The 27,179-nt window shown below is 37.8% G+C and overlaps 5 protein-coding genes across 7 annotated transcripts; 3 read left to right on the top strand and 2 right to left on the bottom strand.

The window, feature by feature from the left end:
• Window positions 1-3,908: 3,908 nt before the first annotated feature.
• On the top strand, window positions 3,909-10,621 carry LOC101893671 (cilia- and flagella-associated protein 57). Its single transcript, XM_020034760.2, has 5 exons — window positions 3,909-4,214; window positions 4,318-4,398; window positions 4,469-5,418; window positions 5,483-5,652; window positions 8,264-10,621. The coding sequence occupies exons 1-5, from the start codon at window positions 4,000-4,002 to the stop codon at window positions 10,517-10,519; spliced, it is 3,672 nt and encodes a 1,223-aa protein (XP_019890319.1). The 5' UTR covers window positions 3,909-3,999; the 3' UTR covers window positions 10,520-10,621.
• Window positions 10,622-11,049: 428 nt separating this feature from the next.
• On the top strand, window positions 11,050-12,515 carry LOC101889900 (glucose-fructose oxidoreductase domain-containing protein 1). Its single transcript, XM_005174723.4, has one exon. It carries the CDS (start codon window positions 11,140-11,142, stop codon window positions 12,310-12,312), a length of 1,173 nt encoding a protein of 390 aa, XP_005174780.1. The 5' UTR covers window positions 11,050-11,139; the 3' UTR covers window positions 12,313-12,515.
• A 233-nt stretch (window positions 12,516-12,748) lies between these two features.
• LOC101889730 (charged multivesicular body protein 6-A) lies at window positions 12,749-13,874 on the bottom strand. 2 transcript variants are annotated; one of them, XM_059130888.1, is made up of 4 exons: window positions 13,635-13,874; window positions 13,465-13,574; window positions 12,888-13,404; window positions 12,749-12,811 (listed from the first exon to the last, which is right to left on the bottom strand). In XM_059130888.1, the coding sequence occupies exons 1-3, from the start codon at window positions 13,698-13,700 to the stop codon at window positions 12,927-12,929; spliced, it is 654 nt and encodes a 217-aa protein (XP_058986871.1). In that variant the 5' UTR covers window positions 13,701-13,874; the 3' UTR covers window positions 12,749-12,811; window positions 12,888-12,926. The 2 variants fall into 2 exon arrangements, with proteins under 2 accessions (XP_058986871.1, XP_005174779.1); XM_005174722.4 differs by having other exon boundaries at window positions 12,749-13,404.
• A 780-nt stretch (window positions 13,875-14,654) lies between these two features.
• Window positions 14,655-17,137, top strand: LOC101889275 (carboxylic ester hydrolase). Its single transcript, XM_005174719.4, has 5 exons — window positions 14,655-14,861; window positions 14,929-15,066; window positions 15,130-15,353; window positions 15,518-15,644; window positions 15,707-17,137. The coding sequence occupies exons 1-5, from the start codon at window positions 14,790-14,792 to the stop codon at window positions 16,883-16,885; spliced, it is 1,740 nt and encodes a 579-aa protein (XP_005174776.1). The 5' UTR covers window positions 14,655-14,789; the 3' UTR covers window positions 16,886-17,137.
• Window positions 17,138-17,273: 136 nt separating this feature from the next.
• On the bottom strand, window positions 17,274-25,061 carry LOC101889449 (uncharacterized). 2 transcript variants are annotated; one of them, XM_005174720.4, is made up of 4 exons: window positions 24,344-25,061; window positions 22,772-23,126; window positions 19,014-22,698; window positions 17,274-18,934 (listed from the first exon to the last, which is right to left on the bottom strand). In XM_005174720.4, the coding sequence occupies exons 3-4, from the start codon at window positions 22,515-22,517 to the stop codon at window positions 17,531-17,533; spliced, it is 4,908 nt and encodes a 1,635-aa protein (XP_005174777.1). In that variant the 5' UTR covers window positions 22,518-22,698; window positions 22,772-23,126; window positions 24,344-25,061; the 3' UTR covers window positions 17,274-17,530. The 2 variants fall into 2 exon arrangements, with proteins under 2 accessions (XP_005174777.1, XP_005174778.1); XM_005174721.4 differs by having other exon boundaries at window positions 22,776-23,126.
• Window positions 25,062-27,179: the final 2,118 nt, after the last annotated feature.

Genomic DNA, 27,179 nt, shown 5'->3' with positions numbered 1-27,179 from the left:
TCGGGTGTGAAAATGGAATATATTGGTCCACTCCTTCCTGTTCCTCCCCCCACAAAGAATCAGCATTTTGAATATCCAGGAACTCATAAAACGCGAATTTGACATACGATTCGATTCAAACTTGACACATGTCAATACCTCCGTCAACACAAGATCTCTTATAAAGATGGTAGAGATCGGATTATTTCTTCTGGTACCACCCCCACAAAGGGTTAAAGTTTCGAATAACCAAAACAATCAAAAAAACCGAAGTATGCTTACTTCCGGTTCTCTTTATATTAAACACGTCACATTATTTCTACTAAATCCAGGACTGCTGTGAATATGGGATGTATCAGTCCACTCCTTTTGGTACCTCCTCCACAAAGTGTCAAAATTTTGAATATTCATGAAGTCCATAAAAGGCGAAATTAAAATTCGATTCCATTCAGATTTGGTACATTTCAATATTTTTATCAATGCAAGATTTGCTCTAAAGATGGTAGAGATCGGACCATTCCTTCTGGTACCTCCCCTACAAAGGGTTAAAGTTTTGAATAACCAAAACGGTTATAAAATCCGAAACAAGCATCCAGTTCTCTGCAACTTAGAGGAAGTAACCAATATAGTCCAAATCTGGCATTTCGCAATATTTATATCATATTTATTTAGATCCGATACGAAATGGACAATATTCTAAAATTCCTTCCTACTCCATAGGGGGTCAAACACTTAAATATAACATAACAGTAGTCAAAATATATTGAAATAATCGAACATTGACTGAGGGTATACATCTATCTGTAGGCAAAACCGATTATACTTTTTAACTTGTATTATAATTCAATTCAGCTACTGCCTGAAAAAGTTATATTTATCAAAATTTGCAAATTATTTGCTCTTTTATAAACACGTTTTTAAAGAATAATTTTTGTTTTCTTAATTTTCAAATCTTGTCAAGACTTCATTCACCCTTAAAAAATGCCATTAATTTATGTTAATTGTGTCTTGAAGCCTATGGCGTTTTCAACGAAAACAAATCCTCACAGCTCATTCTCCTATTCTGGTAAGCCAAAAATTGAAAAAGTTTTCTATTGTAAAAATTTCAATTATTATTAATTTACTCTACTCAGCAGTTTTTTTGCTTTAATGGATTTCCAAAAAAAAATTTATAATTTATCCCTTGGAAATTTTCAAGGTTTCCCAACTACTTTGGTTTATTGTTTATTATCCTATTCCCTGCCATAAAACCAAATGACAAATAAATACGTTGTTGTTGAATACAACACAAATAAAATAATTAACTGGAATGGCAAGGCGCAGTAAAAAAGGATTATTAAAATGTAAATTAGCCTGAAAATTGTTTTTTGTTTAACCAAACTTTGTTTTCAGCATTTTCAATGGCATGTCTCCTAATGGTAACACTAAATTTCGTCAAAGGTGTCTACAAAGAATTTTCTCTCTCATTCAATTAATCACTCTTAATTACTTACGAAAAGTAAATAATAAGAAATAACTACAACAACGAGGCACACACAATAATAGACGGATATAAACACATACACACACATACACGCACACACACACACACACACACATACACGCACACGTACTTTGTCATTTCTTATTGGATTCATAATTAACCCAATAATTTGAATCACTCACATTGTTGTTGCTGTTGTTGTAGAGCGACATTTCCTTAATAGCAGAATTACAGAGATAAACAGTTGATAGAAATATGTGAGTGTGTGTCTGTGTGCTTTATTAGAATTACTTATACACACTTAACTGGTTAACTGTGTGACATTGACATGTCTCACTGACATTGTCTACAAATATTACCAAACAAAAACATATGTCCAACAACAAAGTTCGGTAACCAGGCAATAACAAAACTCTCTAAACGAAAATTAAAGAGAATGCGTATGCGAGAGTATGAGAGAGGGGTTTTGCCGTTAATACTCTGCGTAAGTAAGTATGAAATGTTAGAATTAAATGATGGGAGGTTTTTAAATGGATTACAAAAGGGATCACATAAAAAAATACGAATACAAAATTGTTAATATCGAAAAATGGCAGACCCTGATGATTGCTCGTCAAGAAAAGTAACCGAGGACCGACTATGTATTTTTACTTTTCCCATAATATTTAGTTAGTAAGTTCCTTAATGGATTATTGAAATAGTGTAAAAAGAACAAGTAAAAAAACTGTAAGTTCGGCCGGGCCGAGCTTTGAATAGCCTCCATCATTTGGAAAGAATTAGGCAAATTAAAAAAAAATAAATCCGTTAAAAATCGTTATATGGGGGCTATACGAAGACGTGGACCTGCACAGACAGTTTTCTGCCATAGGCTGTAGTATCCATTACGAACTTCAAATACCAAATTTGAAACAATTCCGCTGAATAATGTCGCTAAAATTATCAAAAACCCAAATATCGGGAGGCACCGTCATAGGGGGGCTATACGAAGACGTGGACCTGCACAGGAAATTTTTCTGCCATAGGCTCTAATAACCATTACGAACTTTACATACCAAATTTTAAACGATTCCGATAAATAATGTCGCTATAATCATCAAAATACCGAATATTAGGTGGTACCGTTATATAAAGGCTATACGAAGACTTGGACAAGTACAGAGAATTTTCTGTCCTAGGCTCTAATATCCATTACGAACTTCAAATACCAATTTTCAAACAATTCCGGTGAATAATGTCGCTAAAATCATCAAAATACCGAAATTCTGTTATATTGGGGCTATACGAAGACTTGGAACTGTACGGACAATTTTCTGTCTTAGGCTGTAGTATCCATTACGAACTTCAAATACCAAATTTGAAACAATTCCGGAAAATAATGTCGTTAAATTATTAAAATAGCGAATATCGGGAGGTACCATTATGTGGGGGCTATACCAAAACGTGGACCTAAATGACCCATTTTCGATACCAAAAGTCCTGCAGATATAATATATATGTGAGTAAAATTTTTTCAATCTATTTCATTTCGTTCTAAAGCTAGAGTGATTTCCACAGACGGACGGATAGACAGACAGACGGACTGTCGTTGTTAATTCGACATAGAATTTTATGCTGATCAAGAATATATATACATTGTGGGATCTAAAATGTATATTTCGAAGTGTTGCAAACGGAATGACAAACTTAATAGACCCTCCAAACAGCGGTGGATGGAATAAAAAGGCCAAACACGAACTGTTGGAACAGATCTAAAATTTTAATGTGGACTTTTAGCTGAAGAAGCAGCGGGCACTTGCTACTTTAAATAAATTTTGACATGAGTTACGGTTATACAATCTGTTGACCCCTTTATGGGGGAGGCTCCGAGGGAATGGGCCAGTATTGTCAATTTCGTATCTGGCATATTTCTGATATAAATATTACAACCTTACGATAATTTTTGGGAAAATGTTGATTTTTGCGAGAGACTCAAATGGTATCGTGCACACTTGCCTATCTATGCTCTTTAAAAAGTACTTAACGAAGAGAACCCGTTATCGAAATATTAATTACAAATGAGAATGTTATTACATTTCTCTTTAGTTTACTCTCAATCAAATGACTCTCTCCATTATTGTTATTACTGTTAAGGAATGCATGGCAAAACAAGTTTCTAGCTGAGCAGCAATGGTTTATTATTATTTCCTCTGCTCTCCCTCCCCCCTCTAACTAACTCAGTAGAGCACCTTTTTGATAGTTTTTGTAGGTCGTTGCTTTGTGTAAAGGAATTTTTATGTTAAATTTTCTCTCTTTCCCCCAATTTAACTCACTCTATCTATCTGTCTGTCGATGTATGCCAACCCTGTAAAATTGTCATGGAAATATTGAAAAGTTGTTTATTTTCCCTGTTAACCGAATAAAAAACTTTGTTTCATCGAACTTAATTGAAGTTTGTTTTACAATCAATCTCTCTAAATTTTCATTAAGAAAGCTACGTTTTTTTTTTTGTGCGCCCTGTTTGAAGTTGTTGTATTTTTTGTTTTTGAATTCCTCCCACCATGTCCCTGGCGGAGGACAATCAAATAACGGACAGCAGCAATGTATTGCCGCCGCCGTCCATCAATACGGTGGGTTTACGACCCAAACACATTTACGGTTTGCGAACCAATGTTGTGGGCAACATACATTTTAATTTGCAACAAGAGGTCGTTTATCCGGTCGAAGGTGTATTGGCCTTTCACGATTTCGTTGAGAACAAACAGCGTTTCTTAAGGTGCGTATGTATGGGTGTGAGTGTGTGTTTGCGAATTGTGGGAATGCCTAGGGTATTGTTGGAATTTTTATTGTTCTTATTGTTGTCGATGTTATTATTGCAGATTGCCCGAGGATACCATACCCTTAATTATCCAAATCAGTCCACATCGCAAGCTTTTGGCCATTTTGGAACAAGCAAAAAGGTGGGTTTCTTTTGAACATTAAATTCTTAAAATATTCATAATCTTTTGATACTAATCTTTTTGATGACAGCAAACCCGGCAACGGCAAAACCAATGGCAGTAAAACCATATCCATTTATGATTTACAAACTCTCAAAAAACGCCGAACTTTAGAATTACCAAATGGCTCGAAACATGCCGACATTACCCAAATACTCTTTACCGGAGATTCAAAGGGCCTGGCATTGCTCACCCAGGGACCCGATGAAATGATCTACATGATATTAATGGACAAATTGGGTACCGTCTACGAGGGTAGAGCTTGTCCAACAAATGGACGTTTTACTGCCGAATGCCTAGCCTGCAATCCTCAGGATACAAGTCTCTTGGCTGTGGGTGGCAATAATCTGCTGACATTGCAAACCAAGTCCGATAAGGGTTTCAACATAACCAATAACTTAAAATCAAATTTTCTCAGTAGCTCCATGGCATTTTTGGCCATGGATCTACTGATGGTGGGCACCAGCAGTGATGAACTGATCCTGGTGGAAAATGGCGAATATAAGCTAAGACAAAAGGCCAGTGAAGCTGAGATTTTCGATTTACTTATGGATCAGGAGGCTTTTGACCGGGAGCAGGAACAGCGTGTCCCAACTACCACCAATGCAAATAGCAAACTTTACGATAGTCGAGTTGTTTGCATGACCGCTTTTGCCAAGGGTTTTGCCTTTGCCATTTTCAATCGGGTCTACGTTTTCGAGAGGGTATCGAAATTTAAATTTGAACGTAAAACCATTCTAACGATACCCATTACCATATATGCCGAACATTTGTATCAAATCACCAACCTGGCAGTGGATAGTAGACAAGAAACGGTAATCGTCACGGCTCAGCATTCACAAATCTATGTGGGCATTTTGATTGTGCCCGAAACATTGAAGGCCAAACACCTGCAGTTCCAGCCATTGGGTGCCCTGATTCACATAGATGATATTGTGGATATTTCGCTGTGTTCCTGGAAGCCCATTATAATGACGGCATGTAAGTTGGGCAAGTAGATATGTGGGGATTCATATATTTTAACTTTGTTTTTCTCCGCGCATAGCCCGCGATCAGACCGTACGCATTTGGAATTATGAAACGGAAAAAGTGGAATTGGTGCGAAAATTCCAAGTCGATGTCAATATTGTGGAGCTTAATTCCACGGGACTCATAGCAGCCATTGGCTTCTCGGATCAATTGCGTGTTACACAAATTTTTATGGAGGAATTAAATGTGAGTATGACTTTTGGAGGGAGGCATTTTTTTTAAATTTTTATACCCTCCACCATTCTATGGAGGATATATTAAGTTTTTTCAGTCCGTTTGTAACTCCTCGTAACTTGGACCCAACAAAGTGTATATATATTCTGGATCGAAGTGAAATTCTAAGTCGATTTAGCGATGTCCGTTGGTCTGCTTGTTGTATTTCGAACGAATTGAAATAAAAGGCTAAAATTTTGCAAAGATTCGTAAATGGGCCATGTCGGTCCAGGTTTTCGTGTAACTCCCATATATTCGGCATTTGTATGATTTTAGCTACATTATATAATAGAATTCTTTAAAATTTCGTACTTGAAGTTCGTAATGGGTACTACAGCCAATGATAAAAAATTACTCAAATAGGTCTTCGTCTTCGTATAGCCCCAGACGATGGAATTTTTTGAAATTTTCAAGGTCTTCCAAATAGTGGAGGGTATAAAAGTTTGACCTGGTCAAACTTAGACGCTTTTTTATTTCTACCTATAATTGTACCTCATGATTCTCGTAATTTTAAAGACATCGATCCCAATTTTAAGCCAAATCACCGGAAATTTAATACTGCGGGTTCTCAGCAGAAAGTTTACCCTATCACAAAAAATATTATAGTATATCCTCAATATAACAGAATTTCACATAGAGCCACAGTCAACTCAACCTAAAACTAAAAATAAGCATTATTTGAAGCTTAAACATTTTATAATTCTCTTCATAATCGTGTCCATTCGTTGGGCGCCACTGCCATTGTATATGGCTAATATGTTCATTTTACGGGTCATCACCTATTCAACGCTCTCTGTGAAGAGCGCAGTGTGTGTACCCAGCAAAACCAAATATCAAAATGAAAGAAATTCCGCAAAAAAAAAAACAGAAATCCACAGGATATTGATTCCGAGTTTGGTCAGAAAATGGAAAGACAATTTCAATTTCCCATGAAAATTTTTTTCGAGTTCGGTCCGACTTTGGTCCAAAAGTCGCCGAAAACTTCAGTCTTTCATCCGACCCTAAGGTTCGAGTACAAGTCAACCACTTCGTATAATTTTCGGTCAAAAGTCAAACCGAACACGTATCCGAAATTGGTAGTTTCATCCGACTTTCGGCTCCAAGTCAGACCTAACTCGGACAGTTAGCAGTGCTTAGATTTGGTTTACTCTGAGGTCCAAATCATTTGACTCTATATCTCGGAAATCCCCCACAAATATATTCCTTAATGCATCACTGTACGCCATAACACTTGGGAATTCTTGTCAATTCCGCTTACTCATTTGCATAAGAGAATCTGGAATTTCCAATATATATTTTTAACAGGTTAAGCTGGTCTTACTTGGGGCGCCAAATACAGATTTAAACCAATTGGGGCATTAAAAATTTAAATTCTATTTTTTATCACAAGTCACTTCCATACATTGGGCGCCAGTTGAGATATAAATATATAATCTCTTGTGTATAGTTCAAATTTAAAAAAAAAATTGTTGTGTTTTTCCACTAATTCAACGTTGGAAGTTAAAGCTTAATTCACACATTTGTATTTCACATTGGGCGCCAATTAGATGCCTTTATAATATTCTTGATTATATTAGCTAATATAAACGTTCTACCTAGTGTAACTCCCCCGAAAAATATTATTGGAAAGATCTCAAGTGAATATTTTACGTTGGGCGCCATATTCAACAATTTGTGTGTTGGGCGCCAATTTGGAAATAAATTTGTTTTCATAACCGGTTTGGAATTTTGCTTGGGATGTCGTACATTATATTTCAATGCAAACAATTTCTATGCAAACAATTAATTCAAAGTAGAAATTTAAATCTTAAATCATGCGCTTGTATTTCACATTGGGCGCCAATAAGATTATCCCAAATATTCTTGAGGTTGCATAGTTTTTATTTTAGCTAATACAGCATTTCCTCCAATTTGTTATTGAAAAGTTGTCTGGTGGTTATATTTTACGTTGGGCACCATATTCCACATTTTGTACCTTGGGCGCCATTTTAGAAATAAATATGTTTTTCAGAGCAGTGTGGGAATTTTATTTAGTATAACGTACGTTATGTCCCAGTGTCTCTCAATTAATTCAACGTAATTAGTTTAAGCTTAAATCACTCGTTTGTATTTTACATTGGGCGCCATTTGGATTGCTTTATATATTTTTATACATTCTTTTTATAGTTTTTTTTTTTTTTTTTTTTTTTTTTTTTTTGATAGCTAATATTGCCGTTCTACCTCGCTTAACACCTCCAAAGTATTATGAAAAAAATCTCAGGTGAATATTTTACGTTGGGCGGGCGCTATATCCCACATTTTGCACCTTGGACGCCAACTGAGAAAAAATACATTTTCAGTTCATAATTCAATTAAATCATCGTAAAAAGTTAGAGCTTAAATCACCCGTTTGTATTTCACATTGGGCGCCAATTAGACTACTTTATACGTTGATATTTCACGTTGGGCGCCATATCCCACATTAAATGTCATTATTTATATTCTATACACATAACGTCTCACCTTCATAAAAAAAGAAATCTCAACACAAGCAAAAATGTCAATGCCAACCACAATCCCCTTATTACTTCCTTTTGTCCCGCAGATTGTGAAAACCTATAACTTTCCACGCTGCAAAGATGTGAAATACTCCAATTATGGCCACTTAATGGCTGCTGCCTATAACAGCAGCATTGCCATAACCTCAGTATATAATCTGGAAATACTCATTACCCTCAAAGGACACAACGGCACAGTGCTCTCAGTGGCCTGGACCAAGAATGACAAATATCTAATATCCGGTGGCAATGAGGGTGCCATCTATCAGTGGGATGTCGATAATGGTACACGTTTACAGGAAATTGTACAAAAGGGTACGGAATATGTTTCGGTGTGTTCTACATTCAATGATCCACTCTCCATATTTGCGGTCACCAATTCGGGTATGCTAAGAGAATTTCAAAATTCGGAAATTGTGCGAGAAGTCAATATCACAGCAAGCTCCAAGTGTAGGCTAACCGATGTGTGTCTCGCCCGTTCCGATACCATTATGTTTGTGGCCAATGAAATGGGTGACTTGGTTAATGTTCAATTGCCCTTCTTGGATGCCGGCGGTGGAACCTGCACCAATTTTCGTTTCTTTATAACGGCCGTCAACAAATTACGTTTCTCCTATGACGGCACACTGCTGATGACTGTCTCAAAGGCTGGCACTTTGGCCATATGGGCATTGGAGAATATTGAGGGTAAAGTGGCCAGCATGGATCAGGATCTGCTGAAGTCACAAGAAGTCTTGATACCTCGAGCCATTTTGGCAGAGAAAAACGAACAAATTGTTAACTTGGAGACCCGTCTCAAACAACAGGCCGAGGAGTTCCAATATCAATTGTCTCAAAATGAAATATTCGATGGCCAGCAAATGGCCGAAGTACATCGTACCTATTGTCAGGCTCTGGAGGATCTAAAGCGTGTAAACAACGAAGCCGAGGAACGTCATCGCGGCGAAATGAATCAAATAACCTTCCAAATCAATGAAATGAAAGAGGAGCACAAAAAGCAATTGGACAATCTTGCCACTCAGTATTCGGAACGCATGCTCATTGAGTATCAAAAATTCACAAATCTTCGGGAAAATATGCTCGAGCTAAGAGAGAGTTATGAAAACAAACTAAAAAAGTCGGCAGGCACCCTTCAAGACACGGTGGAAAGTTTGGAAAATGATTACAAAAAGCAACTGGATGAACGTCGGGAACTTATACGAGAACTAATGAAAGAAATGGAGGAAAAGAAATCCCAATTCAATGACTACTGCAAACAGGCCGAGGAGGAAAACGAACAGCAGTTGACGGAAACCATCAAGGAATACGAAATCAAATTACTCCACGAAAGGGAGGCCACAGAGCTATGGCGTGGAAAGGCTGGAGTTTTACAGAAGAAATACGAAAGTCTGACCAAAGATGTCGATAATCTCCTGGAAGAAGTCGAAACCCTCAAGGAACAACATACCAAGTCCCAAAAGAATATTGCCAAACTGAATCGTACCATTGAAGATCTACAAAAGGATATAGCAGATCGAGATTATGCCATCAACAACAAGGAGAAACGCATCCAAGATCTGCTGCACAAAAATCAAGAGCTGGACAAATATAAACAGGTGCTCAATCATAAAATAGCCGAACTTAAAGCTCAAATCGAGCCGAGGGAATTTCAAATAAATGACAAACGTAAACACATTTTGGAGTTGGAAAACGAGTTGGCCGGTTTGAATCAAAACAATAGCCAGCTTGAGCTGCAACTCAAAGAGCTGAAGGACAAATATCTAAGCACCGTGGCCGAACTTAAAGTGGAGCGTCATAGAGCTCGTGCTGGTCGTGAATGTGTCCAGAATTTGTGCAGCGAAATCTATCACGTTGCCGGTCTCATGAACACACCGGACAAACTCAAGACTGCCGTGCGAGAACTTTTCCAACGTCATGCCAGTGATGATGAGCTGAAACGCTTTATCTCCCTGGATGCCAATGTCAGGGATGAATTCCAACGACAACGCAATCAAATCGAAAGGGTGTTGAAAATCTACAGCAAACGAGAGGAGGATAAGACACAGAAACGTAAATATGATAAGCTGTTCAAAGAGAATGTCATCCTACTGGAAGAGATTGATAAAATGCGCGAAGAGAACAGAATTCTGAGGGGTCGTTTGAAGCGGGAAATGAGTACGAAAAAACCTAAGAATCAACGTTTAGCTGCAGCCAATGGGAGACAGAAATCGGCTCCCACAAGATCAAGTGAAATAGGTGAGGCTTTGAAGGACTACAGTGATCTTGAAAATGGAGCTGTGGGAGGAGCCCTGTCTGAAAATTAATGCCAATAAATATTATTTGACGATAGATTGTAAAAAAATACATTTATTTTATATGAATCTTTTAAATACAAAATTCTTCGGATTCCCCTAAAAGGGTTCTTTGTTCATACCAAAACTCTCCATGTCAAAATATCGACTAAGGGCATGCTTATGTCACAAGATAGAATGGAAAATACCAATCTTATTAATGTTTTTATTCAATTCATTATAAATGGAATAAAAACGCCTTTTCTTTCGCATACATTTTCTTTCGTGATACCTTAACAGACCTTACTGGTTACCATACGTTACGTTTAAATATCTATGCTGCTAGTCATCGTGATATCAATCCATAGTGAATGACAAGAAGAAGAACTACATCAACAATTGATTTTTAGACCCCTTCATCTAAGCTTGCCGGTTAGTTTGTTTTGATTCCTGAACTTTATCAGCACTTCCACTTTCTCCTTGTTAAATGTTAACACTTCACTGTAAATGCCTATCTAAAGTAAGAAGAAGATAATCTAAGTATCATTTTAAAGTGAATAGCTTTTTGGAATAATGGGCTAAGGAGAAAATAATTTAATTGCACTCTCAGTTAGTTTCTTGGCCGCAAATTTACATTGCTTATTAATTCAATCATGCTGCCAGGTGTTGGTGTATTTGGAACTGGTGCAATAACAAAAGTTCTGGTGCCGATTTTACGTGAAAAAGGCTTTGAAATAAAAGCCATCTGGGGTCGTACACTGCGTGAAAGTGAGGATGTGGCCACCTCCCTAAATATTTCATTTTACACCAACAAAATCGATGATGTTCTGCTGCGAAAGGATGTGGATTTGGTGTTTATTGTATGCCAACCATATTTACACGCCGAAATATCAGTGAAGGCCTTGGGCATTGGAAAACATGTAGTTTGTGACAAACCGATGGGGCTCAATCAGTCCGATGCCATGAAAATGGTACGTGCTTCGCAATATTATCCTACATTGATATCATTGGTAAACCATTCCCTGCGTTTTCTGCCTGCATTCACTCACATGAAACGCTGCCTTACGGAGGGGTTGATTGGTCCACTCAATGAAATATCTTTAGTGGATGTGAGAGTACAACTGGGCAGTTTGTTCCCCGAAAAATTCGACTGGATGTGTGATGCGGCCATGGGAGGTGGAGCTTTGAATTTGGTCGGTAGCCATGTTGTGGATTTGGTTAGCTTTCTGCTACATCAACATGCTGTCCGAGTACATGGCGTTGTAAAGGCCTACACCAAGACTACCAATAATGTCAATGGCATACGTCAAATATCTGCCCCGGACTTTTGCAATTTTCAAATGGAACTTGCCAATGGTACACTCATCACCACATCAATTCACAGTCACACCGTGCCAGCGAAAACATTTTCACAAGAAGTTCTCATTTGCGGTTCCCAGGGTCATTTGGTGGTTAGAGGTGGCGATTTATTTATATTCAAAAATAAAACAGATCCATCACAGACCGCAAAGGAAGAAGCCGTGTATGTTGATGTGCAAGATTTACATTTTGCGACGTCAGACTCGTTGTTGCCGCGTCTCTACATTAAGGGTTTGTGCAAAATGATTGGTGCCCTAAAGGAATCGTTTGCAGTCAAGGAATCTTCATGGGTTAAGGAACCCGTACAAGCGGCTGCCACATTTGAGGATGGTCTATATGTTCAGGCAGTCTTAGAGGCTGTGCGAAAATCAAGTGAAACCAAATCATGGCAGCGGGTACAAATTACATCTGACACTCCTTCAAATCATGATCAAATAATGCGCTTTGCCCGTATGTCTACCATGTAAAAGGGTGGATTTTCAAGGTCGAAGTACTATGAAAGTATATAAAATTACCTTGGTTATAGTATTCTCTGCTTTATATGTGTATTGTTAAGTATATTCCCTATTCCTCATTTTGTACCCATTTATTTTATTTATTATATGTATGCTGTATGGAAATGAAACATACTTTTAAAATCTAGTAAAACTTTTGCATTTTATAAGTTAAAGTAATTGTGTTTCTTCTATCAGCTATATAAACAAATATTTGTTTATGATATGACAAAAGTATTTTGATAATCTTTGGATGAGTCATACAAGTCCAAGCGACTGAAATTTATACTGCTAATTAGTTTCTTTAACAAAAAGCTTTTATTCCAGGGTACTTCCTATTTCAATGTTTTTGAACCTCAGTTACTTTTGGAAAAACATTGAATAATCGAAATGTATACCTCAATTGCGATTTCTTGTTTTAATCCATCTTTATTTATGACACATGACTTTCGTTCCTTATTACTCTAAATTACTTGCGTTAGAATAAAAATCATTAGAAAAAAAATAAATTTCTAGCAAAAAAATAATAAATATTTATATTTACGTACACAGACATAGATTTGTAAATAAGGGCCTTTGGTACAACACTAGGCTTCCAGCAGAACTTTAGCTGGCTTTTCTTTGACTTTACCAACTTTGGCTTTAGCCACTTCTTCGTCGTCGCCAGCGACTTCTTCTTCCACTTCAGGCAATGTCTCACTTGGAACATCAGGCAGTGAAACAGCAACTTTTGAATCTTCCTCTGCTTCAAGGGCTTCCAACTCGGCCAGCACATCATCCTCATCTTGTTGAGTCAGAGCATCAGAAAGTATAGCATCGATTTCTTGTTGTTTTTCAATTCCATCGCGAGTCTCGTCCATAATCTTTTCGATCTCATTAATGTCCAAAATGTCATGCATTTTCTTCAGAGCAGTATTGCCCTGTTTCAAACCTTCAAGCACTTGCATTTCCACCTGGGCAAATTCTATGTCTGCGGCCATTTTTTCCAAATTCTCCAACTGTTTGTCTGTATTTGCCAGCATAGTTTCCTGATATTTCTTTTTTCGCAGCAACAGTTTTGCCCGTCTGGAATAAAGATTCCATTGAAATATTACCACGCATAAAACATAAACACGATCAACTTACTCCTTTCGTCCTTGTGCCAGACATTTCTTGGCCAATTGTCTATCGTTTTCCAGTGACAGTTCAATGCGTTTTTGATACTGTTTCAGGCGATCTCTTTGTTGTTTCAGTTGCTGGAAATAAATAGAATAGTAACACCCAGGACTGCTTGAAAAAACTCATCCCAAACTTACCAAAACTGCTTTGTCTTGTTCTGTTACTCGACTTTGTTTTTTACTTTTCGTAAACAATCCTCCCATTGCGGCCTTTAATGTTTCAGTATGTGTTGATCTCGAAAAGGACTTTTAAGTGAAAGGCAGGAATTTTGTTGTTAATATAAATGTTTTAAAAATTATTGTTTTTGTTGTTCTTGCTGTAGCAAACGAATGATGTGTTATCAATTTTTTTTCTTCTACAACAGGGATGGATATGTTAGTTCACAACAGTAGTCAGCTGTTTTGTTAAAACAAACAAACAAAGGAAAATGAAAATATGAGATTGGATTAAGGGTTTTAAAGATCGATTTCGTGCCACATAAGAAAAGTTAAACTGGAGCTGTTTCGTGTGGCAATATACCCCCTACCTCTCCAAAAGAGAGTTCGCCAATTATCCCCTCCCCTTTTTCCCTCCTTTTTTGTTCCCAACGCGCTTAGGGATTTAAAAAAAAAAAACTGGAGCTGTACTAGTTGTACTCTATAACGTACTTTGTTATGATATCTTTAGAACTGAATTTAATATTTTTATAAAGGATATTTTTTCCATTGTTTTATTTAATTTTATTTAGGTGAAGACCGCATTTTGTCTGAAGTGTGAACTTTTTTGTGTGCAAATTATATGGAGCCTTGAAAAGACACTATGCCTATTACTTTGCACAGATGACAAAAGTACCATATTAATAAGGTTTCTACTTGGCTAATATAAGTATTATGTTAGTTCTATTTATTAATAAAATAAACATAGAGCCTAAAGTATTAATAGCGCATATAATAATAGATTATTGGATTTATTTTAAATTCTATATTTTCTTAATATTCTATCGTTATATGTTCTTAAATTGAACATTAACACAATGTTTCGTGCTGAACAATCCAAACACAAAAGTGAATCGCCCACCCCTTTACGACCGCCAATTTAACCTTTTGTAGTTATGCCACTTCTCTAATCAACGATGAACATGGTGTTTTCATTGTGAGAGGCCGAGAAACACTTGATTAACATTTGTCTGTTGTCTGAGCAACAAATAAATTTGTACAACAACCTAACAGATATTTCAGAAAGAGTTAATGGCAATATAAATAAGTTAAGTTAACTGAAATTCTATTCAATAGAGGCAATATCGAACAAGCAAAATGTTCAAATCTTTAGTTGGGTTCAATCACTCAATCGGCCATAATCTCTTAAATTATTCGCTTTTCAGAATGGTAAGAAAATAATTAACATGCAGATGAATATTTTGGAAAAATTCGAAATGATTTGCTTGTTTGACAGGCATCGCAGCTGGTCAAAGTGCAAGTTAAACAGGGCATTGTCGTTGGTAAACAAAAGCAATTGCCGAATGGCGGTGTTTATCAGAGTTTCCAGGGTATTCCATATGCCGTGCCACCTGTTGGTCCTCTGAGATTTAAGGTAATGCTTTATTTATTGTATTTTCATAGAGAATTTTTAATAAATTTATGTTCGCTCTGATAGTCTCCATTGCCATTGGAAAAATTCGATGTCGCAGAGTTGGAGTGTCTCAAAGAACGCGATGTGTGTCATCAACGTGATCCTATTACTACAGACATCATTGGCTCTGAAAATTGTCTTTTCCTTAATGTATATGCACCCAAGAAGGGTACATCCTCGGGGCCCTTACCTGTTATGGTCTGGATTCATGGCGGTGGTTTTTGGTTTGGAAATGGTAACAGTGACTAGTAAGTCAAGAAATTTTAATTTATATGCTCTTTTTTCGGGGAGATGTATTTGTGAATATCCATGGAAAATATTGCACGTGCGACCAACAATTCTGTTAATTCCAATTGGTAAACATATCACAATCACATTCTAATGAAAACTCTTAACATTTTTATGTTGGCAGTTACTTACCCTTATCGCTGCTACAGGAAGACGTCATCGTTGTCACACTCAACTATCGTTTAGGGGCTTTGGGTTTTATAAGCCTACCCGAAGAGGGTATTTGGGGCAATGCTGGCTTAAAAGATCAGGTAATACCCAGCAAGCTATTGTATCAGTCAAATAAATTTTATATGATCCCATTTTTTTGTAGCGCTTAGCCTTACAATGGATACAAGAAAACATTGCACAATTCAATGGTGATCCGAATAATGTCACCCTCTTTGGCGAATCGGCTGGAGCTGCTGCAGTTCATCTACACATGTATGCAGATCATGCACACAAATTATTTCACAAAGCCATAATGCAAAGTGGTACTGCCAATATGGAATGGGTATTTCAAAATAATCCAGAATACAAAGTTCGTAAACTTGCCAAGGAAATGGGGATACAGAGCACAACAGACACAAAGGAGCTCTTAAAATTCCTTCAATCACCAAAAATCACACCTCTACATATGTTAGAAAAGACTTTAAGTACACTGACTGCCGATGAAAGAAGACGTCAATTGCCACTGCCGTTTAAGCCAGTCATAGAAGATTCTCAAAGTCCTGATGCCTTCATTAAACAACCCATATTGGATAGACTAAAGCAAGCTGACAGTGTTGCTATACCCAGTATAATGGGATACAATTCGGCCGAAGGTTTGGCCATGATGGTAAATGCAATGCGTAAAGTAGAGGAATATGACCGAGATTTCAAACGCATGGTTCCCCGCAACATTCCCTTGAATCCAGATGATCCTGAATTGGAAATTATAGCCCGTCAAATGCGAGATTTCTATATGAATGGACGGTCGCTGTCACCCAAAGTTTTTAATGAATTAGCAAATATTTTAACAGACTATCACTTTGCAATAGATATGCAACTGGCAGCTGAATGGCAGGTGCGTCTACAACCTAAATCTCCATTGTATTTCTATCAATTCGATTACGTGGGAGGTCGTAATTTCTACAAAACAATACTGCAAATGAGCAAACTGAAAGGAGCTTCACATGGAGATGAATTGTTCTATCTATTCCAAATGGCCGACAATGAAGATATGGGCAGCGAAGATGATCGACGAACTACCAAGCAAATGTCTGAGTTATGGGCTAATTTTGCCAAAACTGGTAATCCCACACCCGAGCCTGGTGCTGTTGGTTGTACGTGGAAGGCTGTCAACACAGGACTGAGTGAAAAAGATACCTTTAATTTAAATTACCTCCTGATAAACGGCAAACAGTGCCAAATGAAGGAAAATCCCGACAAGGAACGCATGGAATTCTGGCGTGGCATTTATGAGAAATATTCCTCACCCATTGATTACTCCAAATTAAGTTCAAAGTTGTAAAAAGGAAACAATGGAATATGTTTTTTGTTACATTTAATGAATTTGTATTCTGTTTTGTTTTTCATTTTATGTTTATATCTATATATAGGTATTGTTTTATTTAATTTAATTTATTTGACTAGTTTGGGGTTCTTCTTACATTCTTTTTTGTTTGTTTAAATATTGGTTTTTAAAAGCTTTGTACAAATCATAAAAAACGCAAATAAACAAATCAACTTCTTGGTTTCTCCTCTCTGTCTGTCTATACATAAACGCTCATTCTCAAAAATTATATAAATATTATTTTGCAAATAATATTTCCGTTTTTGCTCCCAATGCAAAAATGTTGATGCGTTTCGTTTTGTTTAACATAACTAAATTACTTTTTGGATTATCCGCTTAGTTTACAAAATATATGTGTATATATAGAATGAATCGATTACAACTTATAAACAAATTACAATAATTTGTCGCTTTGATTTTAGTAAAACTTATCTTACATTTGTTAGCTGAACTAGTTATCTTACAAGCTATAAAATCATTTTTCGAAGAGTTTTGTTTTTCTCAATACCATCTTCATTTTTCGCCACTTCATTAATATTTAATTGCGGCCCACCATCGTGTACTTGGAAGGGCGCGCGTAGCCATCAATGCCTATCTAAACATTTAAAAGCGCTTCAAAGCAAATGTCCTCTTTAAATATAGACATATAGCCCTGTGTATCAACTCATACTGTTCGGAGTTTTGTACCATTCCACCCCTTTGCAAACGTAAATTACATACAATACCCAATACATCAACGAAAATGTTGGGCATTTTTGGCAGTTCGGCAACGGAAGGAAGTCTCCATTTATCCTCTCCAACGGTGTTTGGATCTTCGCGATCTTCGTGTGGCGACAAATCACTATCGCTGCAGTCTCCGTGGCTTTCATTGGATACTGCCGGTTGTTGCTGTTGTCGCTGCTGTTGTTCCTGCTCTTTAATTTTCTTTTCCATTTTCAAAATATAACGCATATACAGCAAGGTATTGCGTGTAAAACTGCAATCGATATCTGTGGGCATGGGAGCCTCCAGCAGTAATACATCCTCTTCCAGAAATTGGCGCGGCAAACGGAAGTCTACTGGACTTAAAGCCTGTGCTGATGTTGCTTGTTTCGCCGCTTTGGCCGCCATGGAAGTCAGCGAGTAGGCCAGAGATTGTCTCACCTGGCGAATGCCATTCAAAATGGCTGTCATGCAACCAGTGCGACCTATACCAGCCGAACAATGGATGACCGGTAGAGGTTGCACAGCATTGAATATATCCTGCTGATACAATTCGGTGGATTGGGCATTAACATGGGAGGGAGGTGTCACATCAGCGTCACTAAACACTTCAAACTCTGATTCACATTTACCCAAATTGGAGACATGCAGCGATATGTCCAGTAGTGTATTGATATCCCTCGGCGAACGGTGATCTGGCCAGTCTGGATACCAATAGTGATAGCAAACAAATTTGTTAATCAACAAATAGGGAATATTGACCACATCCGTGAAGTTGGCACAATACAAGATGAGAATTTTCCTAATTGAAAATCCATTCTTCTTCACAATTCCCACATTTTTCATAACAAAGAAGCTTTTACTGTTCGGCAAATGGGTTTTAAGTTCATCATTTACTTCCACTTTGCTGCAGGCGATATTTATTATTTTCACTGCGGTTCCCTCAGACTCATCGATTTCCGTCGCCATGGCTTCTTCACTCAGATAGGGGCAAATGAATTCAGTGAATTTTTCACTGGCTTGGACAACTTCTTCCCGCGGTGTTGTAATAAAGATTTCATTTAGCTCCACCGGAAAGTAAACCGAACATTTCTGTCGATTGTTCTCCAAGAAATTGGTGAGCATTACTATTTTCTGATAATACTGTTGCAAGAGCTTGCCTTGTCGTCGGCTAGGACTATCCGGACCCTTAGATATTTTGATATATTTCTTGGTATTCTGGTAGATCATTAGCCAAAATTCGTAAATTGTATTCGGTAAAGGGCCTTGAGTGGCTATGTAGCATTTGGAAGTATAGTCGGGACCCTGTAAGAAACAAAAAAGTAAATGAGTTGTATTTTTTAAAATAAATATAAAACCTTTGTCTTGGTATCGTTTTACTCACTTTAATATAGTTGGCATTGATGTAGGGCACTTCCTCGGCAACTAACATGGATGGTTTTGTCAAGCCATCGATCAGCGTTTCCTCGTCCACCTCTGGAATGCCACCACAACAGTTTTCCATCATTTCCATTAGTAGCTTCGACTCCTTTTCCAAGATAACTCGAGAATTCTCATTTGGCAATATCGTTTTGTAACGATTTTTGGTCTGCGAACCAAAGACCATCGGTTTCTCCTGGTGATTCAATGGCAAATCCCAAAATTCCTTGTGCAAATTCAAAAACATTCGTTTCTGCTCCTCCTCGTCTGGCTGCAGTGTCTGCAGAATATCTCGAACCACTTGCATATATCGTTCGATAATTTCACAATCCTCCGAATTGGAAGTCATGGCCGGTGGGGGTGTTTCTGCTTCTTTGCTCGATTGGTTGTGCGTTGACATTAATATGGGTATACTTTGGTCGGCTATTCCCTTGGAACGTGAGGCATAACTGTTATCGAATATATAATTGAGTTTGATTAAATCGTTTTGATTCAGAGCATTTGAGGCGTTTTGCAGCATTTGAATATTGGCCAAATATATTTTAAACTCTTCGCTTGTGGTCTGGGGGGAGAGGGGCTTTGTCATGATGTTGCGTATACTGGGACATGTGCAAACCGATGTCTCCTTGAAATCGAAATGTTCGACCTGTGTATTGGTATTGTCGTCACGCAAATTATGCGAAGAACCTCGGTCCGGGCTAGGTTTGAGATCGTTTACCGAACCGAAACATAGCTGATTGGCATTTCGCTTGTGTGGTGGATTCAATTCGCCAAACTGTGAACTATTGTTACGATTCAAGCTTTCACTGCTAAAGAAACGCCTTTGATGGGAATGAACAGAGCAGTTGGGCATCAGTGTAGAATGATGATTGGATGCTTTGATTTCTTCTTCGGCCTTTGCAGCATCTCCCAAATTTATGCTACTGTTGCCGAGAGCTCCACGATCGCTGCCAATGCCTCCAAATGAACTACTCATATTGAGCGTTAGACTTTGATTTGAGCCCCTTCTCTCGAGCAGACCTCTTCGCGGTGTTGTGGTAAGCGAGGCATTTGCTATGGGTCTGGCTAGACTTGGTAACTGTCCTGATCTCTCAACATTCAACGAGTTTTGGCTAGCAAATGAATTCAAATTACCGCAGGATAGATTGGTGAGGGTAAGACTTTGATTGGATCCTCGTCTACGGAAAAGACTTTGTCTTGCACCTTGGCTTGTTACGGTTGCGGTGGTGTTTGTTGTTTGTGATGTTTGTGTTGTTGACAAATTTAAATTACAACTGGATTTCGAATTCAAGTTATTGCTGGAGTTACCCACAGAGCCGAGACTGTAATTGGATACCGAAAGTCCCGATCGACACGAACCGAGGAGATTAGAATACGATTGGGAGTGAAGATTCAATGTAAGACTGTGATTGGAGCCTCTCCTTTGTAGGAGATTGGTGGACGACGAAGAATTCGGTGGCCTGCCTCCTGCCAGTGGGGCAACTGCTGTGGATGAACTTGGCAAATCCATGGACTTTTGTTTATATGGATGGTCGCCACCCATTGCCGAGGCCGTGGGTGTTGAAAATTCCACCAGAGTTAGAAATTCAGGTAACGTCTTTAGATTTGTATTGGAGTTATGCAGCAATGGATTGTGTTTATATGGTGTTCTAAGAGCCGATGACGGAGTGGATGTACAAGTGCTGGAGTTGGGAGTCTGCAATGCTGAATAACTGTGAATCTGCTGTTGTTGCTCGGGCGACACCTCTTCATCTTCCTTCAAGATGACTACTAGTTTTGCGTCGTCGCGTTTCTCTGTCAACTTTTTATTAATGGGATCCGGTATGACATGATGGAAAGTCGGATGTTTTCTTTGATGCAGTTGCCAGTCCACACTATTAGAGTTGGGTATTCTCCGACGTATATTTTTATTCAATTTTGCGCTATTGCCAGCACCGTGGCCGATGGAAAGCTGCGACATTGAAGTAGATCGTGTATTGCTCGGGTGGTGTGAGCGCAGTCGGTCATGTGAATGTACTTCTAAACGATTAGAGCTTCCGCTTAAGTTTGAATCGATTTCATCACAGCTTAGGTATAGTTCTGGTTTTATCATAAGAGTGGACTTGATGGCGGTGCCACATTCCTTGGCCGAGTGTGCGGAGTCCAATGACAAAGCCTTTTCTTTGGTTGATTTAATGGTGGGAGTTTTCGGTTTGTTACTCGAATTCGGTGAGGGTGGGGGTTTTTCGTAACAGGGTCCAGTGGTAGTACCGGACATGGAAGAGGACCCAGTGGTGCTGGCGGTGGAAGATGAATTGTTTATTATTTTTATCGTTAGATTATTCTTGTTTTTGCGGTTTCTTTTGGTTTCGATTTTCGGTAGAATTGCACTTGTTGTTGTTGGTTTGATTTCCATTTCCGCTTCATTTAACGATTCGTAATTCGAATTCGGTGTGGAAGTCGTTTGGTTGTCGTTCGAGGATGATTTCCGTGTGAGATTTCCACGTTTATGATTGTCTTTGCTGCTGCGACTGACACTGGAATTGTCATCCAGGGCGGTGGCGGCAGTCGATCCAGTCTGGCTTGACGTTTCCTGCTGCACCACATGGTCAATTTCGGGAAACTTGAAATAATTGCCGTTTTTATAGCCAGCCGAGCTTATAACTCCCAACGGCGAGCCCAAGTGGAGATTATTGATGGACGTCAATAGCTTGGGAGAGTATGATAAACGTCCCGATGATATCATGGCTGCCTCCGATGATGTCAGAATTCTTGGGGAGCCCGTTGTCTCATCGAGGACTAGACTAGGTGAATTGTTGCCACCACTGTGACTCTCGTCGTGTTTGTCTGTTGCCTTTGTCTTGGGCTTGGTGTTTTCCTTGTCAGTATCCACAGTGCATTCCACAGACGATGCGTTTTTGATTATCAAATGTTGTGGTGAACAAGATCGCCGTTCGTAAAGCGAAAATCGTCTATATTTGCCCTTTACTTTCGGCGATGATGGCTCTAAATGCTTGATTAGGGCCGCCGCTGCTTTTGGCGTGCCTGGTGCAGCTCCAGATAATTGTAATATTCGGGGGCTTTGTTGGTTATCTACGACTTGATGATGCTGCTGCTGATGATGATCTTTCGAGGGCATACTTTCCAATTCACTGTTGTTAGTCTTGGCAAAGGTTTGAGCATTACTAGACGGCGTTGCAGCAGCTGCTGATGTGAGCTGGTGTTCCGCTGATGTTGTGTCCGGCAGACGTGGCGTCGGAAACTCAAATGGACTCTGTATAAATTCCATAGGTGTGAAATACGGTGTACTTTTATTACTTTCGGTGTCATCGTCGTCGTCATCATCCTCGTCCTCATTGTTGGTGGGAAATGAATATTCAAAGGCAGTGGTTGTGCTGCTGCTACTGCTGCGCATTAAATCCTCTTGACCTCGCTGCATGTTTTCGGCTTCACTGTTATTGTTGTTAAAGTTATAGTTGTTGTTATCCATATCCACACTATTGCGGACGTTGACTATCGCAAGCTGTAGCGACTGGTTGTATATTTATTGGTGTGCGCGATATTCTACAATGCCGTAGCCGATGTTGTGGGTGTTGTAATCTAGGTAGCCGTAGTAAACTCTTAAAAGGATAGCAGAAGCGCCGCTTAGTCTGGCAAACATATTCATATAGCTGTGATAAAGAAACAACAAAAATTACAGGTAAATTCAGTTTCTAGTGCTCAAGGTATATATGTTGTACGTACTTACTAGTTAAACATAATCCTTAAGATAAACACGTTTGTTTATTTAAAATAGTCTTGGTTTATTCTTAGAAGTATTCCCATTACGGGTTACTCGGTTAGTGGCGCTGTCGTTTACTACCTTTGCGATAATTTTGTTTCTATTGATAGTCGGTTGTAGGAAACCGCCTATCGGTCGATCAATTGCCGTTATTTGGTCAGGTAAATTGTTTTGGCTTCACACCCACACGCTACGATGTGTGGAATAGGAGCCTGCTTCGAGTAAATTCATATGTTATTCGTTTTCAATTTCAATTCTTCCTTTTTGGTTTCCCTAGAACTCCTGCTGTGGGCATTGCACAAAAATCGCAGGTCATATCTGAAACGACAAATGTTCACAATAAATATATAGGTACTTAGTCATATTTAATGTCATTAATTAGATTTGTTTATGGTGTGGCTTTTAAGTGGGGTTGGGGTTGCTTTTAAGTGTACTACATGTATATCTGCCTTGAGAGCTCAGAAGATGAGGTGGAGTAGATCTTTGAATGATGCGTATTAATAGAGTATTGAATTGGCTTGTAACCCTCGAACCTCTAAGGCCACTGACTGACACTTGTTGAAGAGACAATAAAAGGATTTAAATTTCGAGATATTTTAAATCCTTAAGTCGAAGCATGACTATGAATGAATAACAAGCACCCGTACATATACCCAAAAATCAACCAAAGAACTCCCATCTAGATTCCTAGTTAGCAAGCCAGCAAGTTTTTCCAAGATTATTTTCGCTAAGCAAAAAACGACAAACAAACAAAAATGGATGCATGCATTCTTAATACAAAATTAATCTATCAGCAAACCATTCATCGTTCATCTTATTTTTCATCTAGCTGCTGCTGTCTGTATGTGTTTTTGTACATACATATGGTATGTACAAGTGTTTGTATATTTCACCTAGAAATCTTTAATGAATCTGGAATGTATTTGCTGATTTGCACATTGAGTTAATTCTACGTACAAATATAGCCATCGATAGTGATGGTGGCTGGCAATGGGGGGCAGGGGGATTTTTAATAACAAAACGGTCAATAAAAATAATTATAAACAAAAATTGCTATTAAACATAAGTATGCGCAATAAAATAAACTATGAACAAGTCGGGAAAAGTAAATAGAAAATGAAATTTGCAAAGTGAGATGCTGCTGAGATGAGGATGAGGAGATACGCTCGCTGGATAGCGCGTTTTGTCGAAAACAACAAACAAACAACAGTGCTAAGGTGAAAATTCATCTCCTCGATATATCTCGCACAAAGGCCAAGTAACAAACAATTCGCGCAAGAGTAATTGGCAATGACAGCAGCAGCACAAACAGTAATTTGTTTTCCGTTTTCTCATTGCTGTTGCTTTTGTTGTTATTGCTTGTGTGTTGTTGTTGTCGACGTAGACGTCGTATCTAAAAGATTTCTATTTTCGTTACAAAACTCATTCAGTTAGACCCCCACAAAATACAAAAAAATAAAAGCTGATCGGCTAAGATCGGAGCAGATGCTGGAGGTGCGATGATGATGAGTTACCCTGTCCAATTTGTGGCTTACCGATCAATGATGGCTGGGCACAGCGATGATGCTGGTATTGTTTATTTAAATAAGTGATCCGCGCTGAACAAATGACAAGGGGTATTTATTTTGCATTAATCCACCAATGCAAGCAAATATCTATAACTTATGAAATAGGTATTTCTTCTTATTTGTGATTTTGAAAACTCCAACTTCGCACTAGACTTTGCCTTCCACATAAAGTTGGATTTGTGGCACCGAACAATGAATCCTTCATGCTATTTTGATGTCTTCAAATGGCCGCAACTTCTTTGGCAGCTGGTCGATTATGTTCCAAGGCGCATAGCAAAGGGAAGAACAAAGTGCTGCTGCTGCTGCTTGATTATCAACACCAGAAACAAGGTGTCATAGCCCGTCGTCGTTCGTATTACAATTACAACAATTACAAAAACAATATTCACATAGATTTTTTTTCTTCGTCGTATGGTTCCACACAGAGTATTTTGCTGCTGGAAATATTCGTTTTTTTTTTTGTCTATATGGGGTACGTTACGCTGAATCGAGTATTTTGTCATAGATCTAATCACATTTCGATCGGATATTGTTTCCTTACATCGAGGCCGAATTATTTCTATGAATAAATTCCAAAATGGTAGTATTATTTTTTTGTATTTGTTCGAACGTTCTTAGTTCTTATTGAAGCAAACACAGTGAAAAAATATATACACAATAGAGAGTGAACTAATTTCTGCTCGGATTCCAACGAGTGGAGCAATGTATCTAACAGATACAGAGATTGTGACGAGTATCTATTACTCGCTCAACGGCTGTGTTCAGTAAGCATATGTGCGTGGGGTGTCGTTGAAGTTCAATCAATATTTTACGAACATATGTAATGCGTTTTTGTTCAATTAATAGATCAAAAAAGCATTGTAAAGAAAATATTTTATATTTCATGTTTTTATACAACAAGAATCCATCCCAGGTCCATATTTTCAAAGCTAACAAATAATAGCGTTATAAAAATAATCATTTTTAATATTTCCCAAATTGTAATAAAAGTTATATCATTTTTTGAATCGTACAATATTGAAATATTGTACACTCGACGTATTTCGGTAATATTCATAGAATTCACGTCAATTGTAGTGAATAACGGTAAATTACATAATGATCTCACATTAAAAATGTTAACTTCTTTTGCTTTGTTCCAAAAACTGCAAGAATTTACTATTTATGCAATTTTTTTCGATCTCATGAAGTGAAAATCGGTTATCGTAGTAAAAACTTTTATATTCTTGCAATTTGAGAGCAGACCAATACTTTTAAACCTATACAATATGGAATAAATTAATAACACGAGGATTATTAACATGTTTTATCATTCCCTTTTCTGTATTTTTTTATATTTTTCTGTTAAATTGAAAACACAAGCAATTTTTCTCCATTTCCATTCCCCTTTCCTCGCTCTCCTCGTGTTAGTTTGATTAAACTTTGAAAAATATATATTTTGTAGGCCAAATGTATACATATTAAAATTTAATTTGATATTCCCTCTTGGTGGAATGTCAAAGACAAAAGTAAAAAAATGGGACAAGAAAGTGTCAAATTACTGTCACCTTGAGAAAATAACACTGTTGTTGTGACATCAAACCTCTAAGATAATATGCAATTAATTGAAATAGAAAATGGAAACCATATTTTCGAAATACTCAAACTTTTACTTGTCATTCTTTTCTATAATTGTGTTTTTATATTAACATGCCTCTTTCGTGAGCCTTTATTCAAGATAGTATAACAATAAACCGTTTTCTCAGAATACATTTTGTCCAGTCTTTACCCTTTTATGTCCTTGTGGATGTCCTCAACATAATTACATCAATAAATTTTACACCAATGTGCTTGATTTTCGGTTCCAGTCTCGAAACACTGTGCAACGCAAATGTCTCTCGCAGTTACAGGCGTTTTTATTCTTTGAACCTTCTCTTGCTTTAATGGTTCCTCTATTATCTATGTTTTACTAATCAAGAGTAGACCTATGTGCCCCTAAACGGGATCTTTCATGTTTTGAGTTTGAAAATCGGTTAACATACTAAAAACCTTTAAATTCTTGCAGTTCTGGAACAGACCATAAATTGAACAGGACACAATAGCTGAACAGGAATTTGAAATCGACTATGGATAGTCAAGTACTCGGTTTTCACCCAAGTCCATAGTCGAGTTTCAGAGCTTTGGGTACTCGAAGTCGATACGATTCGACTAATCGGAAGTCGACTTACCTATCCTGATACTGGTTCCGTGCTCTTTTTGGTGAATGTGTTCAACAATATATATTGTCAGCCTTTCTGTTATGATTCCCATCTTTATCAGATTTTCTTTCTGTGCTGTCTTTCTTTTCAGTGTTGCCATATTGTATTGTCCTTTGTTCGTTACTTCACTTTTTTTTTCTCGGTGGCGTCGGTTTGGTAAATTCAAGTTTTAAATTATTTTTATCGTATTTCGTATAAAAATTTATATATAAATATCTAGGAACAACTGGAACAAATGTGTATATGTGTGATTTGAGATTGTGCGTGATTTAAAAAACAATAAAACAAATCCGACCACCAACATAACCTCCAATAATTAATAAAAAAAATAATTTTATTATATTAATAAAATTAATATAATTTAATAGGACCTATGCTTTAACGTCTTTAACCAAACTAACCTCCTTTCAGCACCCCTAACAAACAAATCAACCGAACCAACCAAATATCCCTAATCCAATATCCAATTGGTTGTTCATGGTCTAATAAGACCCACCAATTGAAGTGAAATTGCTGTGCTAGTCCAGTCCATCTGCCGGTCTTGGTTTACACTCATCGACTCATCG

Source organism: Musca domestica, unplaced genomic scaffold (assembly GCF_030504385.1).
Source record: "Musca domestica strain aabys unplaced genomic scaffold, Musca_domestica.polishedcontigs.V.1.1 8, whole genome shotgun sequence".
In the NCBI taxonomy this organism is placed as follows: Eukaryota; Metazoa; Arthropoda; class Insecta; order Diptera; family Muscidae; genus Musca; species Musca domestica.
Note: the sequence above shows the minus strand (reverse complement) of the source record. Positions and strands in the feature narration are given on the sequence as shown.